Source organism: Balaenoptera borealis, assembly GCF_965194805.1.
Source record: "Balaenoptera borealis genome assembly, chromosome: 2".
NCBI classification, from domain to species: Eukaryota; Metazoa; Chordata; class Mammalia; order Artiodactyla; family Balaenopteridae; genus Balaenoptera; species Balaenoptera borealis.
In genome coordinates, this window is record NC_138867.1 from 44,556,922 (window position 1) to 44,572,538 (window position 15,617).

The 15,617-nt window shown below is 41.4% G+C and overlaps 2 protein-coding genes across 4 annotated transcripts in view; one reads left to right on the forward strand and one right to left on the reverse strand.

Annotated features, from left to right (window-relative positions):
- Window positions 1–5,036, forward strand: part of MTREX (Mtr4 exosome RNA helicase) — a 132,997-nt gene extending 127,961 nt beyond the window's left edge. For both annotated transcript variants that reach the window (XM_082382215.1, XM_082382217.1), the window contains 2 exons: window positions 3,342–3,446; window positions 4,857–5,036. In XM_082382215.1, coding sequence (XP_082238341.1) covers window positions 3,342–3,446; window positions 4,857–4,909 — 158 coding nt within the window. In that variant the 3' untranslated portion in view covers window positions 4,910–5,036. The remainder of the gene's footprint in view (window positions 1–3,341; window positions 3,447–4,856) is intronic.
- The window catches only part of PLPP1 (phospholipid phosphatase 1), a 113,762-nt gene continuing 101,779 nt past the window's right edge, over window positions 3,635–15,617 (reverse strand). For both annotated transcript variants that reach the window (XM_082382465.1, XM_082382466.1), the window contains exons 5-6: window positions 5,989–6,165; window positions 3,635–5,426 (exon numbers count right to left, since the gene is read on the reverse strand). In XM_082382465.1, coding sequence (XP_082238591.1) covers window positions 5,295–5,426; window positions 5,989–6,165 — 309 coding nt within the window. In that variant the 3' untranslated portion in view covers window positions 3,635–5,294. The remainder of the gene's footprint in view (window positions 5,427–5,988; window positions 6,166–15,617) is intronic.

The window sequence follows — 15,617 nt, forward strand, 5'->3', positions numbered from 1 at the left end:
GAACATTCTACCTCACTTAGTCTTTCCCACAGCTTGCTCGTACAGTCCCTCAAGTAGTAGATGCCATCTACTACTTAGTTTCCTTAGCTATAAAGTGGGAAGAGTAATAGTTCTTATCTCATATTATGAGGTTAACATCATGCATGTAATCCCTGGTCTGTCCACGTCCAGAGACTATGTCCTCCACGCAGGACTTCTCTCTGGCTCTGAGACTTCTCTTAGAGGCAATTCCAGATCCTCACCGCTCTCCTTAAGCATCTGCCTCAACTTTGCCCCAGATTTCTAGGTGATCACTCCTGCTTCAGAGGAAAGGGAGATGCCACTAGGTCTGTCTTAACCTAGAAATTCATGGCATATATCCTTTCCCTTATTTTCCTCTTAAGAGGAAATTGCACTCAGTTCCAGGGCCGCCTTCCACTGTTTTCTGCACCTTCTCAGTCTTTGAATCACGTCCTTTCTGCTTCCATTTTAGCATATGAATGTGTTTATATTTCTCATCCATGTCTTCTCCAGCTACCAACATAACATCCAGTGTTTAAGAGCAAGAGCATATATCCTGGTCTTAAATCCTACCCACTCACTAGATGAATGTTCCTGGGCAAGTTACTTAACTGTGCCTGTTTCCTTAGCTATAAAATGGTAATTAATAATAATAGCTCTTATCTCGTATTGTGAGGTTAATATCATGCCTGTAGAGCCTTTAGTACAGTGCCTGGCACAAGTAGTCAATAAGTGTTCGCTGCTGCCGTCATTATTTAGGAAGTTATCTTGTTGTCGTCATCATCCTCAGTCCCTCAATCCTTTCACAAGCCAGGCTTGGAAAGAGTAGTCGAGAATAGACCATCTTCAACTCCCTACCTCCCATTTCCTTCTTGAGCCATAGTAACCTAGTCCCCCATTTCACTGAAATTATCACAAGTCATTACTCTGATTGCCGAATTAAGAAAACAGACTCTTTGTGACTGGATCCTACTTGCCAATTTCCACTTCCTACTTCTTGAAACCCATTACTGCAAATTCTTTGGCATTACCTGGCAATGAAGATTTATAACAGAAGTGAGGAGCTTAGAGTATGACCTGAAAATCTTACTAAATATTTACAATTTTTTCTCGATTATTTTAAATGTATAGACTGAATTTAATTAAAACTGAAATTTATGAAAGTAGTATTTTTATAGAAAATATAGATAAATCATTTTTGTGAGGCACTATAATATAATATGGTTAAATGCTTAGGCTGTAGAATCTTACTGTCTAGATTTAAATCCTGACTCCATCATATACTCCCGGCTCTGACCTTGGTCAAGTTATAATTTCTCTGAGCTTCTTCTTTTCCCTTTTTGTAAAATAGGGATAACAGTACTTGTCTCATGGAACTGTAAGGGTCAAACAAGAAAATTTACACAAAACATAGATTATAGACCTGCCACAAAGTACTCAGAAAATGTTGGACATCACCCTTTTTTCTCGAAACATGCTCAGCCTTATTTCACCTTTCCTTGATGCCTAAGTCTTATTATAAACATCAATTACTTTACTCTCCTATAATAAGAAAGCCAGGATTATGGTAAGATGTATGTATATGTGGAGGTGAGATATCAGTCTTGACCCTACTTCTCCAAGAACTCCATGGACCTTTTAATGGGAGAAGAGGAAGGACAATAAAGTATGAACTTTGAATATTTTGGTTCAAGGACTGTATTATGACCTTACATTCCTTTAGAGCTTTGCCCCTGTCACAGAATTTGTGCATCTCATATCTCAAGTGAGACAAATCCAGTTAGGTAAAGTAAGCCCTCTGTTTAAATTGCATTTATCATCATTTACCTTACAAATGAGAAGGGGAAATAAGAGTAGAATAAGGGCCTAGATCATAGAGCTAATTACTTAGCTGAATCTTTCCTAGTATCCAAGTCACCATCCAGTCTTCTTTCCTCTAACTCCAGGTGTCTCAGCTCACTCCTTTTATAACCAAGTCTAGATTAGGTGAACATCCTATAAGTAGGAGATGATAGCATCCTTTTAAGAGAGGTATCCCCATTGATCTTTCAAGTTGACATACGTGCTGGTGGTCCTCTTGTTGACCAATCTCATCCCATAAACCTCTCGCTGTGAACTAGCATCTCTGTGTTCTGCTTACTCTGGCCCATAGGTGGGTTCAGAAACCAGGCATGTTGTCCTTACCAGCCCAGGCCCTTGTGCAACATTTTCTCAGAGAGAAAAGGTGCTGTACATGTACATGGGCACTTCCTGCTGAATCCTGATGACTCTCTTAGGTACATGGCTTATATTTTTGCCTTTGTCTAAGCTCAAATTCCCTTCTGCTTTATGAGTTAAATCTCTACTGTTTTTCTCCCTTGGGCACATTGTACCATAATGTGGAAGGCATTAAAAGGTAAAAAGGAGCCCTCAACACTGCACATGGAGTGTATTACAAGAACTTGATACATGTTAATGAATTCTTCCAGTGTTGCAAGGAGTTAAATAAGGACCTGAAGTGTGAGTTAACAGCTTGCATATCAGAGAGAACTGATATTCCTAATGTATTTCAGACATTAAAAATGAAATCCAAGAGTTTTAAACTTAGGCAGGTAGCACTTAAGAGAAAGGATCCCAAGGCCCCTCCTCGTGCAAGTCTGACAGAAGTGAAACTGTGTTTACAACTTCACCTTTGATGCAAACACTTGTCGCAGACAGGGAGTCACATCCAGTGGGAAGAGACTGATCTCTTTTATGCTTCATTGAGGATGCACTGTGTGAGGAAAGCACTGATGAAAAGAGTCTATTTAAGGTCCAGAAGAATGATTGATTGCACCTTTAAAATGACAAATCTGATCCTGTTAATCCCCGTGCTTAAAAATTCCCTGTTGCATTCTCTTCACAGGATAGTATCCAGAGGCCGTAGTAGGCCACACTCAGGGTCCTTGAATAGCTGCTTTCCTACATTGTCTCAGTGGTCTTCCCTTGTCACTGCCTGACAGGGACCTCATTCATAAGAGACCCAAGTTATATGTCACCTTTGCTACCTTTCACCCATGTTGCTCTCTCCTGTGCTCCCAGGGCATTTTGTTTAGTTACCTCTCTAACAGCAAGTGTCAACACATTATAATAAATCCATGACTCTACCATTAGTCAAGGATGGGAATTAAACTTTTCATCTTTGTAGCCTTCCTGGTGCCTAGCAGTCACCAGTCATGTTTACTACTGGTTTACTGCAGGAGAAGTCCCTCAAAGTACTATTAGTTAATCATCCCATGTTCACCTTCCTTGCATCTTCACAAAAGTTCTGCTATTCCTGATTATTTACACTTTACAAGTGATTTGTTTCCTCTTCTGTCCAGGCAGCATAATTCGTTGTATGAGGCGCCTGGAAGAACTACTTCGACAAATGTGTCAAGCAGCAAAAGCCATTGGAAACACTGAGCTGGAAAATAAATTTTCAGAAGGTCAGTATCCAGCCCATAAGCTTTTTCTAATAATTTAGGCAAATCCTGTTGAGACTTGAGCTCTTGACCACAACCTAGGAGAACATTTTCTGATGCTCTTCACTGGATTGCCATGAAGGGCCATTTCGTAGTGTTCAAAGAAAATATCAGTGTGTGTGTGTTGGAAAAAGTTTGTAAATGAATATATATAAAATCTCAAAATATTTATTGTGCACTTACTGTGTGCCAGACATTGTTTTAAGCACCAGGGAATACAGCAGTGAACAAAAAAGATACAAACCCCTGCCTTAATGGGGCTCACATTCTAGTGCAGGGAGGTGGACAGTAAACAAGTCAACAATTAAAATATATCAGGTAGCAATAAAAACAAAGGAAGAGACAGTGGGGAATTGGAGGATGGATACAATGGCCTAGGGTCCCCTACTCAGAAGGTGGCATTTAGGTCCTTCATAGACACTTGATATACTTAAGCAACAACAAGAGGCCAGTGTGGATGGAGCACGGCTGAACAGTGAGTAGAATAGTAGGGGTTGGAGGAAGAAAAGAAATGGTCATGTAGCTCCCAGCCCTCAGCTTTTTCCTCTGAAATGATTGGAGGTTTTGAACACAAGAGTGGTGTGCTCTGACTTGGGTTTCACAAGGCAGTTCTTGCTGTTGTATCACAGGCAAGTCTGTAGATTAGCAAGGTGGAAGCAGGAAGACCAGATCAGGAAAGAACGGCTAGACCAAGGTGGTAGTAATGGGGGGAGGCATACATGCTTGCAAATAATTTCATTCCATCTGAATGCTGGCCAAGAAAAAGGACTATGAATTAAAACATCAAAGAATAGCAGCCACATAGTTGCTCTGAGTTATTAGCTGCTCACAGTCAAACCTAGTGATTCTGCTAGCAACTTAGTATCCTAAGAAGAGGTTTATGAAAACTGGCTTATATTTTCAACATTGTTAAATAGAGGCAGACCTCTTTAATCACTCCACGTTTAAGTCTAGTTTTGTAAACTTCTATATGATAAAATTTGTTTGTCCTTAGTCCAGAAAGAATTTCACATGGTAACTGAAATGTAGGGCCTTCCATTGCAGGCTGAAAAATTCATGCTTTTGGGTCAACTAACTTCTTGGACAGCTTAGTCCTTCTGGTCTTTCTGAATAATTTTAGACACCCCTGCACACACGGGGTACTTTAGATTCAAGAGTCATGAGAACAGGGGTCTGGTTTCTAAGTTTCCCATCTCTCAGAGGTGGCTGTGAACTCCTCTAGGTGTCTTTCAGGCAAGCAAGGTTTTGTAATTTCCAGGCTTGCCCTCTCACCAAATTTAATCAGGATTGTTGTGCTGTCTTCAAAACCCCAGGGGAGGGGAATTACATTCTCTGTGGTCTTGAAAATTTAAACCGTATTTTCTTTTCTCTTAGGAATCACCAAAATCAAGAGAGATATTGTGTTTGCTGCCAGCCTCTACTTATGAAGAGTCAGCTAAAGGAATGTGGGATTTTAAATTGTTCACCACCTGTCTGATGTATTATATTTAAATCAAGCATCATTCTAAGAAAGCATATTACATACACAGTTGTACATAAGCATTACATTTTTTTTAATAAAAAAATGTACAGGTGGGGCATTTGTTTTAGTGAAAGGCTTGAAATTTTTTGTAATGAACTTAGAGCTATTAGATAACCATTGTGTTAAATGTAACTATATACACACAGGTAAAGTGGGCATCCAAGAGGTACAGTAGCAGCAGTCCCCTTAAAGGCTTGTATACTGGGAAGAAGGACGCATCCTCTTGCCTTCTGGTTGCAATCATTTTCCTTTAGAAAGCAGGCCAGCTTCATCTGGGTACTCTGCCACCTTCAAGGTTGGTGACTGTTCCGATAGTGATTCCCTGTCGTTGGTGTTTCATGCAGAGTTGTATGAGAGTCCTCCTCTTTTCTTTCTTTAAAAGGAGAACTTCTCTCCTTGAAGAAATCTGATACATATACAGCCTGTATAGAACAGGTAACATTTAGAATGGGGCAAAGTATTTAATGATACAATTTTAAATAAGTTTAAAAACCATATACAAAGTTGCAATAAGCAGTGTGCAAAAAATAAATATAAACAAAAGGATATACATTACAGGGTACAGGTTAAGAGTACGAATAAATTAGTGGCTAACAGGAATTTTTGTTAAGGACATTCTGAGAGTTGCTCTGTTATGTATTGGGCAGATAGCTTCACTCTGCTAGCCCTTAATGAAAGTGTCATTCCTCATGTAAATCAGTTTGGTTTTTTTTTTCAATTCACACTAAAAAGAAAACTGTTTATAGCCAGAGCTTTTTACAATTAAAAAAAAAATTTAGTAAATTTTTAAATAACTTTTGCAAGGAGTAAGTAACGTAGGTATTATTTGCTATCTATCCTAAAATGACTTTTAATAACATTGGGGTCCTTACCCAGTAGCAATTATTGAGCCACATTCTCTGCCTTACAATAGTTTTCTCATTGGGACATTTTTTTCTACTTATTTATCCAAGTGTTTCTCAGGCTCCTGCCCTGTATACTTACAACTAATATTGCAGCCAGAGCTCCTTGAATGAGTCCAGTCAACACATCACTCCAGTGGTGTTTGTAATCAGAAATTCGAGAAAGGCCCACATAAATGGATGCGGCAACAAGACCAAATTGCAGTGTAGGGCGTAAGAGTCTTGCCCAGTCTCCCTTCATCCTGGCTTGAAGATAAAGCTAACAGAAAAGATAAGAATAAAGAAAGAAAAGAGCTTAACATACCAACTGGAGACTATGTTTTATATTAATTATCACCACATTGCTAAAGGACTGATGTTTAAAATGACAGTCACTAAGTATTAATATTCATTAAATAATCTGTTATTTATTATATATGGAACAGGGCTTTAGGCAAGCATTCTTGTACTCATTAATACCTAAAAATTAATCCTAAAACAAAACCAAAAGGATAAAAAATTAAAAGAATAAAAACTATTGCCCTAGTAACATAATTTATTACTTAGACCACTCTTCAAATTATGAACAAGGTAAGTGTTTCTGACCTTCTAGGATTTCAGGGGGCAGCTCCTCACCTTCCAGTTTGAATTATAACTGTCATTAGTTTAGAGTCTTGAGATCAACTGCTAGCATTCTGAGCACAGGTTGCCCTTACCCTGGGCCAGGCTACTATATTTTCTACCCAGCCTATCTAGGAACTAAGTTTGCTTAATTCACCCAAACAATTTACTTGAGAGCTCCTCTGGCCTCAAATTATTTAACAGAGCAACTGAGACTAAATAAATAATCTGTATTTATAAGTAAATACAATAATCTGCCTAAGTAAATAATACAGTTTGTAGTTTAGTCCTGATCCAGTAAAGGAGTCTATTCTTTCAATAGCACCTGTACCCTTTAAGTTCTATGACTTTTCTAATCAGACCTGAGAATCTTGCCTTTGCCATGTCAGCCTGCCTCTGACTTCGGGTGCATCCCTAAAGATTGTAATGTAGAATGAATTTGGAATAGTTTCCTATGAACTCCTTCAGCCAATATAGTCTCATTTTTTTTAAAAAAATTTTTTCCTAACTAACTTCTATCCAATAAGAATATACTTCTTAATATTCATTTTTAAAAACTCTGCTCAGTAATTTATGGCTCATATACTTAAATTGTTTTCTGAGGACTGCATTTAATTATGTGGCTGTACCCAATGATGCTGCCTATTTAAAACAGATACACAAATCCATTTCCAGTTCTTTGGGCACTGCTGTGTGTGTTCAGTTCTCAGCACCTGGCAAAGCCCCAGAGGTTGTCTAATTTTATCAAGTACTTTATAGTATAAACATCTAACCCTAAAAGAGCATACCAGTTGTTTAACTGAGTTGGACTGTTTAGCTGGCTGAAGTGCTACTGGCTTTCTGTAGAGCTCCTCTCCCCTTTTTTTGTTTGTTGTTGTTGAAGCTATAAAAACATAAGGAGTAAGAGGCTTGTCTCAAGATTCTAGAGTTGGGAAGATCGTTGGTTCTGGTTGTAACAAAGTTGACATGTGCCAACTGAAGCCCAATTAGGTACCACAGCCATGCCAGATAAGATTCACCTCATTCGTTCTATTTTAATTGGAAACTTTTTGTTCATTTTAAGGAGGACAGTTCCTTGACTAGGGCTGAAGCCAAGTTTCATATATCAAGTTTAACTGACCCTCTTCTGGTTATTATTAAGCTACCTTTTCAGATAAGGGTTAAAGGCATGGGTTATTCAGACTATAAAAACATATACCTAAGAATTACAAATACTTACATGAATGCAGACATCTTAGGGAGAACTGCACCCATCCCTGCTAGCGACACAGCAATAAAAAAAACCAAAAAGCAAAAAAAAACCTCTAAAATGGACGTAAAGCTAGTCCTAACCTAAAGGAAACTCAGAGACAGAACTTTAAGGCTCTTCCTCACTTAAGATTCTAAAATCCCTCTAACAATACTTTCCTTTGAAAGAACCCTGACTTTGACACTAGGTAGCCTGCAGACATCTGTTAAATAAGTATTAATTTGCCCCAATCTCTTCCTCAACATCCCTGTGAAAATAACATTCACTTTGGATCAGTAATCAAATAAGTTGCAATATACTTGAGGTGAACCCTTTACCCTCTAAGTACTTAGTTTCTTCTTACACGTCTACCCAAGTACAGATGGTCCCCTCAGTGTGGCTCCAGAGGTCACTCCCCCTGTGGGAGCTCTGGGATTCCCCAGTTGTGATCATACACCTAACCTTGTGCTCCACTCTGTGTTCTGGCCCTTCTGCTGACTAACGGCCATATGGCCTGAGTGCCGGCTCTGGTCACAGAACAGTTCTCAGCTCTGGGTGAGGTTGGTTAATTGAGTGTGCTTCCTATATGCCTGTTCTGTGTTTCCCTGGGTCCAGGGTACTCAATGTAGCTCTACAAAAGCTGGGCACCACCTCTAGCCCTGCTCTTCCCTGGGAAGACTCTTCCATTTCAGTAGACCCCAAGGCGGTAAACATTTGAGTTTCTTGAACCTTGGGTCAACTGAGTTCTACAGTTGACATGCCCTAAACAACTCCAGACCTCGACAACTCCCCTCCCATGTTGCCAGCCAGAAGTCTGTCCTACATGAGCCGGTCCAACAAAGCACACCATGCTGTCTTTCTGGTGGCTCCACTTCCTCATCCTTTCTCAGGTTCTGCAGTGCAAATCTTTTAAGCTCCCACTCTCTGGAGGCGCTAGAGACTTGGCTTCCTCCTACCACTCATTTAACTGCTTTCCAGAATCTTTACCTCTTGCTTATTGTCTCCTTTTCCATTCTTTGACTTTGTGGATTTATAACTTTTAAAATTCTACTCCTTGTCCTTTCCTTTAGAGGGGAGAAGAAAGTACATATGTTTCATTAAAAAGAAGTCTCCATTCCTCCATCTTTCCCTGTCTCAGAGGAGCTGACTATCTGATGCTCCTCAGCCCTGTTACGTTAGAACTAGATACAGGGACAGCTCATGCTTTAATACCGGAGCTGATAATAAAAAGGCTCTGTAGGTCCCTGCCTTTGCAACCTCCACTGTTCCCCTTCTTCCCACACATGCATATGTTAATCACATGTGCACTAAACCCATTAGAGGTAAGGCATTCAATTGCTTATCTCTTAAGATTTAGAACTTACAGAACTCCATATCCAATGTTGTATATGGTACCAGACTGGTTCAGTGGCAGCATCTACAACTTTCAATTCTCCCAGGCTTCCCTGGTGGCACAGTGGTTAAGAATCCGCCTGCCAACGCAGGGGACCCAGGTTCGAGCCCTGGTCCGGGAAGATCCCACGTACGGCAGAGCAACTAAGCCCGTGCGCCACAACTACTGAGCCTGTGCTCTAGAGCCCACAAGCCACAACTACTGAGCCCGTGCACCCTAGAGCCCGTGAGCCACAACTACTGAAGCCCGTGCACCGCAACGAAGAGTAGCCCCCGCTCTCCGCAACTAGAGAAAGCCCACGTGCAGCAACGAAGACCCAACGCTGCCAAAAATTAATTAATTAATTAATTATTTTTAAAAACTTTCAATTTTCCCTCTGGGGAAAACTGCTGATCCACAGACAAAACTGAAGGGGACCACATAGCCCTGCCTTGTTTTCTGGGAGGGCACTGAGTATGACTTAGAACAGGCTTGACCTAGAAATCTGCTGGGCTGTAATGTGCCCTCTGGGATTTACGCTGGGAGTAAGAAGGAGTTCTCTATTTTCAGAAGTTGTAGAAATGGCACCTAATGGATACATGATAGGCTACTTGCAAACTAAAGAGGAAGCAAAAGCTATGGTTAGATAAGAACGAGCCATTTAATAGAAAAGGATGAAGCAGCCACGGTGTGGAGTGGCAGCCACACTGTAAAAAACCAGGTGGTCAGTGAGACACATGGAAAAAGTTCTGTTCCTGGTGGTGTGCCTGTTCTAATCCATGTATGTCTTTACTATAAACCATCCTCTCCTCTAGGAGATCTACATAAGTCAGCTGCTCACAACCAAAAGATAAAAAAGATGCAGACCTACTAGAGAATGGACTTGAGGACACGGGGAGGGGGCAGGGTAAGCTGGAACAAAGTGAGAGAGTGGCACTGACATATGTACACTACCAAATGTAAAATAGATAGCTAGTGGGAAGCAGCCGCATAGCACAGGGAGATCAGCTCCATAGCACAGGGAGATCACCTCGGTGCTTTGTGATCACCTAGAGGGGTGGGATAGGGAGGGTGGGAGGGAGGGAGATGCAAGAGGGAGGGGTTATGGGGATATATGTATATGTATAGCTGATTCACTTTGTTATACAGCAGAAACTAACACACCATTGTAAAGCAATTATACTCCAATAAAGATGTTAAAAAAAAAAAGCCAGTTAACAGCCTCCTCTGTGTGTTTAACCAAAATCCTGTTTTGTTTTATTTTTAAATTTGAATTTCTGTGACTCAAATGATAGAGAGTTTTACTTTTTAAAAAGGTACGTTTCAAATGAAAAGGAAAACAGGCTGTTTGTACACCTGGGTTCAAACAAGGAGAAAAACTTAGAAAAATAAAATCCCACATCAGAACAAACATACTAAATGTCCACTGAAGGCACCATTACAAGAGAACTGTGGCACTAGGCATGGGATTTACGTCTATGACTTTTTTTCTGCAAACAGTACAAGGGTGTGAGCCCCTAAGCCGAATGACTCATCTATCATGCTCTCAGGCCCATTCTAAGATTCTTCTCTGAACATGCTTCACTTTGGCCTAGCTAACTGACCTGCCCAGTGGGTATTTCACTGGGGGGAAGGGGGTACTGCTTGATGAGAGATTCTAGCCTCTGGATGCCTCCCAATCCTAACATCCAACTTTCTGGTGAAGGAAAAAGCTCCAAAATAGTTCACAACTAGAAATAAAAGACACGGTGGAAACGGCAGAACAAAAGCAATAACCTGCAGCGCTTCACTGAGGTGCTTCCCAGAAGCAAAAGCTTCACGCTGTAATAGTACAGGATTCATGAAGCCCCAGTGCGGGACAGCAAAGGAACAAAGGATGAAAACAAATGCAGCTGGCGAGTTTCGTCACTAGGGCAATCCACAAAACGCCAGTCAGCAGTGGAAGACTTGTAGACATAAAGAGGCAGGTAGAAAAGAGGGCCTAATCCGGGGATTTACACTGAGCTGGATTTGCAGTGGTAACTAAGTTTTTAAGAGGAGAAGCAAAGGGAATTAACACAAGGGTGAGCCAAGGAGAGAGAATGGATGGGGGAGGATCCCCAGTTAGGTGTCCAGTCTTCGCTCGCGTATAAAGGACTACACCTCCTATGCCTACCTCCCCCACAAATTTGAACAGTGTCCTGAAATATTTAAGAGAACAGTCATGTTTTATAAAGAACACATGAACCTGCCTGGTGGCATCCCTGCTCTAACATACAGGAAAATGCAACAGGCCTTGGATTTCCAGGAGACACAAGTTGGGAAATGAAAGAGTTAACAGGAAAGACAAAGATACAGCATATACTTCACTAACCTTTACACTCCTCCCTCCCCCCATTTTCATCTATTAAAAGGAGGAGGATAGACAAATACCACAGGAGGATGTGATAGGGAGAGGGAGTTAACCTCAAGGCCCCAAAAGGAAACTGCAGTGAGGTCTATCTATTCCTCCCTGTCTTGAACCTGACCAGTGAGTCAAATCAAGAGCTCAGAGCAAATCAATTACAACCACTGACTGCAGAGCCCAGTTTCAGAAAGCAGAAACTAGTTTGAAGAGAATTAGCCTTGCGACTTGACCAATATCCTATCCTCCAAGGAATGCTCTCACTGAAACCAGGCCTCACCACTGGCCTTTGTGAAAAGGAAGGTTTCAGGGGTAGTTTTTGCCTCCAAAATGAGCAAATGCCACTCTTCAGGTAGGGCTTCTGGTCAGGAAAACCCCATGTAAATCTTATGGCTCAATGCAGGATAAAGTGTCCAATCTCTCATAGCAAAGTAAAACCTACTGAAAATGGGTTGAATATAAGCTACTATGCCTGATATTTTTAAAGAAATAAAAGCTGCTTAGCTGGGATATTACTAGAGATTCATAAAGGCAATGTTCTTATTCCTTAGGGCAGGAAGGACAGGAGTCAATTTGCTCAAAATAACTAGATATTCAAGCCCAGAGAGGAGCGTTGTAGGAAGAAGCTCCACCGTGCAGGCAGCAAACGCTTCACTGCCAAGTGCAGAGAGGCCTCCCCCAAAACACAGAGAAGCTAACACTTGTGGGCCACTTTATGAAGAGCCTCACGATATGGGTCACAAAGACAACGTTGTCAGAATAAACAGTGAGGATTTGCCAGTGCACAGGACCACACTGGAAAAAAGAAGGTGTACACATTTTTCCTTTTGTGTAAAAAATTACACTTTTTTAAAAAATAAGTAAACTCAATGTCTGTGACACTATGTAAACATTCTTCCATTATTTTATTATCACTGAACATTCTTCCATTATTTTATTATCACTGAAGAGTAGGATATCACCTTTCTTTGCTGTCTAAAACTTCTGAAGAAAAAAAAACATTTAGCTTCCATTAAAGGATCTAGTTGTACAACCTCATTTTTAAAATTTGATTGTTGAACAAGATTTTTGAAGCTGGTTCATTTTTATTTTGCCTTTCCGAGACTGACCTTGTAACACTTAACTATAAAATGCTATTGCATCATAAAGTCTCTTAATGCAGGCATACCTTGGAGATATTGTGGGTTTGGCTTCAGACCACTGCAGTAAACTGAATATCGCAATAAAGAGAGTCACATTAATTTTCTGGTTTCCCAGTGCATATACAAGTTATGTTTATGCTATACTGTACAGTCCATTAAGTGTGCAATAGCATTTTGTCTAAAAAAGAGTACATACCTTAACTTAAAAATACTTTATTGCTAAAAAAGGCTAACAATCATCTGAGCCTCCAGCGAGCTGTAATATTTTTGCAACAGTAATATCAAAGATTACTGATCACAGATAACCACAACAGATATAACAGTAATAAAGAAGAAGTCTGAAATATTTTGAGAATTACCAAAATGTGACACAGAGACACGAAGTGAGCAAATGCTATTGGAAAAATGGCACCCATAGACTTGCTTGGTGCAGGGTTGCCACAAATCTTCAATTTACAAAGAACGTACTATCTGTGAAGTGTGATAAAGTGAAGCACAATAAAATAAGGTACACCTGTACTTTATTCTTAAAATAAGAGGGTTTCCAGCTTCCCTGGTGGTGCAGTGGTTAAGAATCCGCCTGCCAATGCAGGGGACACGGGTTCAAGCCCTGGTCCGGGAAGATCCCACATGCCGCAGAGCAACTAAGCCCGTGCGCCACAACTACTGAGCCTGTGCTCTAGAGCCCGTGAGCCACAACTACTGAAGCCTGCGTGCCACAACTACTGAAGCCCGCACGCCTAGAGCCCATGCTCCGCAACAAGAGAAGCCACCGCGATGAGAAGCGCGTGCACTGCAAAGAGTAGCCCCCGCTCACCGCAACTAGAGAAAGCGCATGCACAGCAATGAAGACCCAATGCAGCCAAAAATAAGTAAATAAAATAAATAAAATTTTAAAAATCATATAAAAAAAAATAAGAGGGTCCCCCCCTCATTTTCAACCACAGTCAAGGAATTATTTTCACATTTTTAAAGGGCTATTTGAAAAAAAAGAATATGCGACTGAGATTGCACCTGGCTTAGAAAGCCTAAATATTATCTGACCTGTGACTGAAAAAATCTGCCAACCCCTGAATTAGACTAGCAACAGCATGCTCAACACAAAGAAATATACCTTGGTCTACTTATTTTGAAACATTGCTTCTAATACCAAGCCAGGCACATTGTGCTGTTCCACCTTCATCTGATGAGAGACCTGGCCAGGAGAGCACTGCAAGGCAGGCCTCAGTTTATTCTTCTCTAGACTTTAATTTTACCATCTTTAGGATTCACAGAGTTCCTAAATTTAAATCTCAAATCCTACTTTAAAATTAGGCAGGATTCATGTAGTTTATGGGCCATTTGCCCAATGCTCACATTAATTCACAGTTTGGGAAACATCTTCATGAAATATCAACAGTGCTAGGTAGTGTATGGTCAATGCCAGATGAGGGACTGTACAAATGCTGAGGAAAGCAGGTGGTGTCAGAGGGTCTGAGTAAGACAGAGATGGGGGCAAGCACTATCTAAACACAGAGATGGGGGCAAGGCCCAGATACAAGGCATTCTGCAGCAGGGAGGGAAGCCAAGCTGAAGCACTGACACTGAGAGGTACTTGGGTTCCTATTGTAGAGTTTCATATAGAAATTTCATAACAGGCAGTGATAGAAACACTCTGGGGTTACAGCTAAAATATGACAGTGCTGGGAAAAGTACTTCAGTGTATTCCTTACTGTACTGGAAAAAGGACAGTCTCATCCCATTCCTCTTTTCCTGAACAATCAAGTAAATTTGGACTCTTTGGCACGTGGCCAAACGCCAGGGGAGTCACTAAGCACATCAACTGGCTACGTGCGACCCTACCCTGCGCTGCCGCCAACCTCGGTGGTTTTCACAGGTCTAACTCCAGGCGCTGTACAGTGTGCAGGGCTCCACTCCCTGCCTGAGCAGAACAATGGTCAGGTATTTTCTTTAAGAGACATTTGTAACCAGAAGTTAATTTCTGGGTGTCAGGAACTGACAGGGAAGTTCTGGCTATCAAAAACTGTCCTGAGAGGATTTAAATGACTACATGTCCACCCGAATCTGGGACTGACACATGGATGCCAAGATGCCTCGGGGAGCGAGACGAGTCATTGCCTAAGGAATCTGGGGTGGGGGCGTAGTGGTTAAGTGTGGTATATAAATGTGAACGCTGGAAGGCAAGGAGACATCTGTGTGTTCAGGGGCTGAAATAAAAGCTGGAGTCTACATCCACATCAACTAAATATTTCCACTGCTCAGAGTCACTGAAACGCAGCGCATGGCTGCTCTGGTCTGCTTGCTTCTCCAAAAATTTCCTGGTCTATGACAAACCTATTTGAACTTTTTCTTTTGCATTATACCTTTACATCTAAATAGCTGATACTGACCCAATCACCAAACTAAAGTTGAGGTAATCTGCCCTCTGCTTATAGCCCTAATTTGCCTCCTCGTTTGCTCCTGGGTGTCCACAGAGTGGGCTGGCCATCGAGGCCCTCTATAATTTCATCCTCTATACGTTAATTTCATATTTCACAAAAGAGCTCAGTAAAAGTTTCTATTTGAGCGAATATACAGATATTTTAAGAAGGGTCAAGGAGCAAAGAAGAAGAGCAAAAATAAATATAAGGCATGGAGTATGATACAGCTGAGAATATTCTTTGAAATTAAAAACAGTGGGTGGCGGGCTTCCCTGGTGGCACAGTGCTTAAGAATCCACCTCCCAATGCAGGGGACACGGGTTCGATCCCTGGTCCAGGAAGATCCCACATGCCACGGAGCAACTAAGCCTGTGCACCACAACTACTGAGCCTGCACTCTAGAGCCTGCGAGCCACAACTACTGAGCCTGCGTGCCGCAACTACTGAGCCTGCATGCCACAACTACTGAAGCCCGCGTGCCTAGAGCCCATGCTCTGCAACGAGAAGCCACCGCAATGAAAAGCCCGTGCACCACAACGAAGAGTAGCCCTCGCTCGCCGCAAACA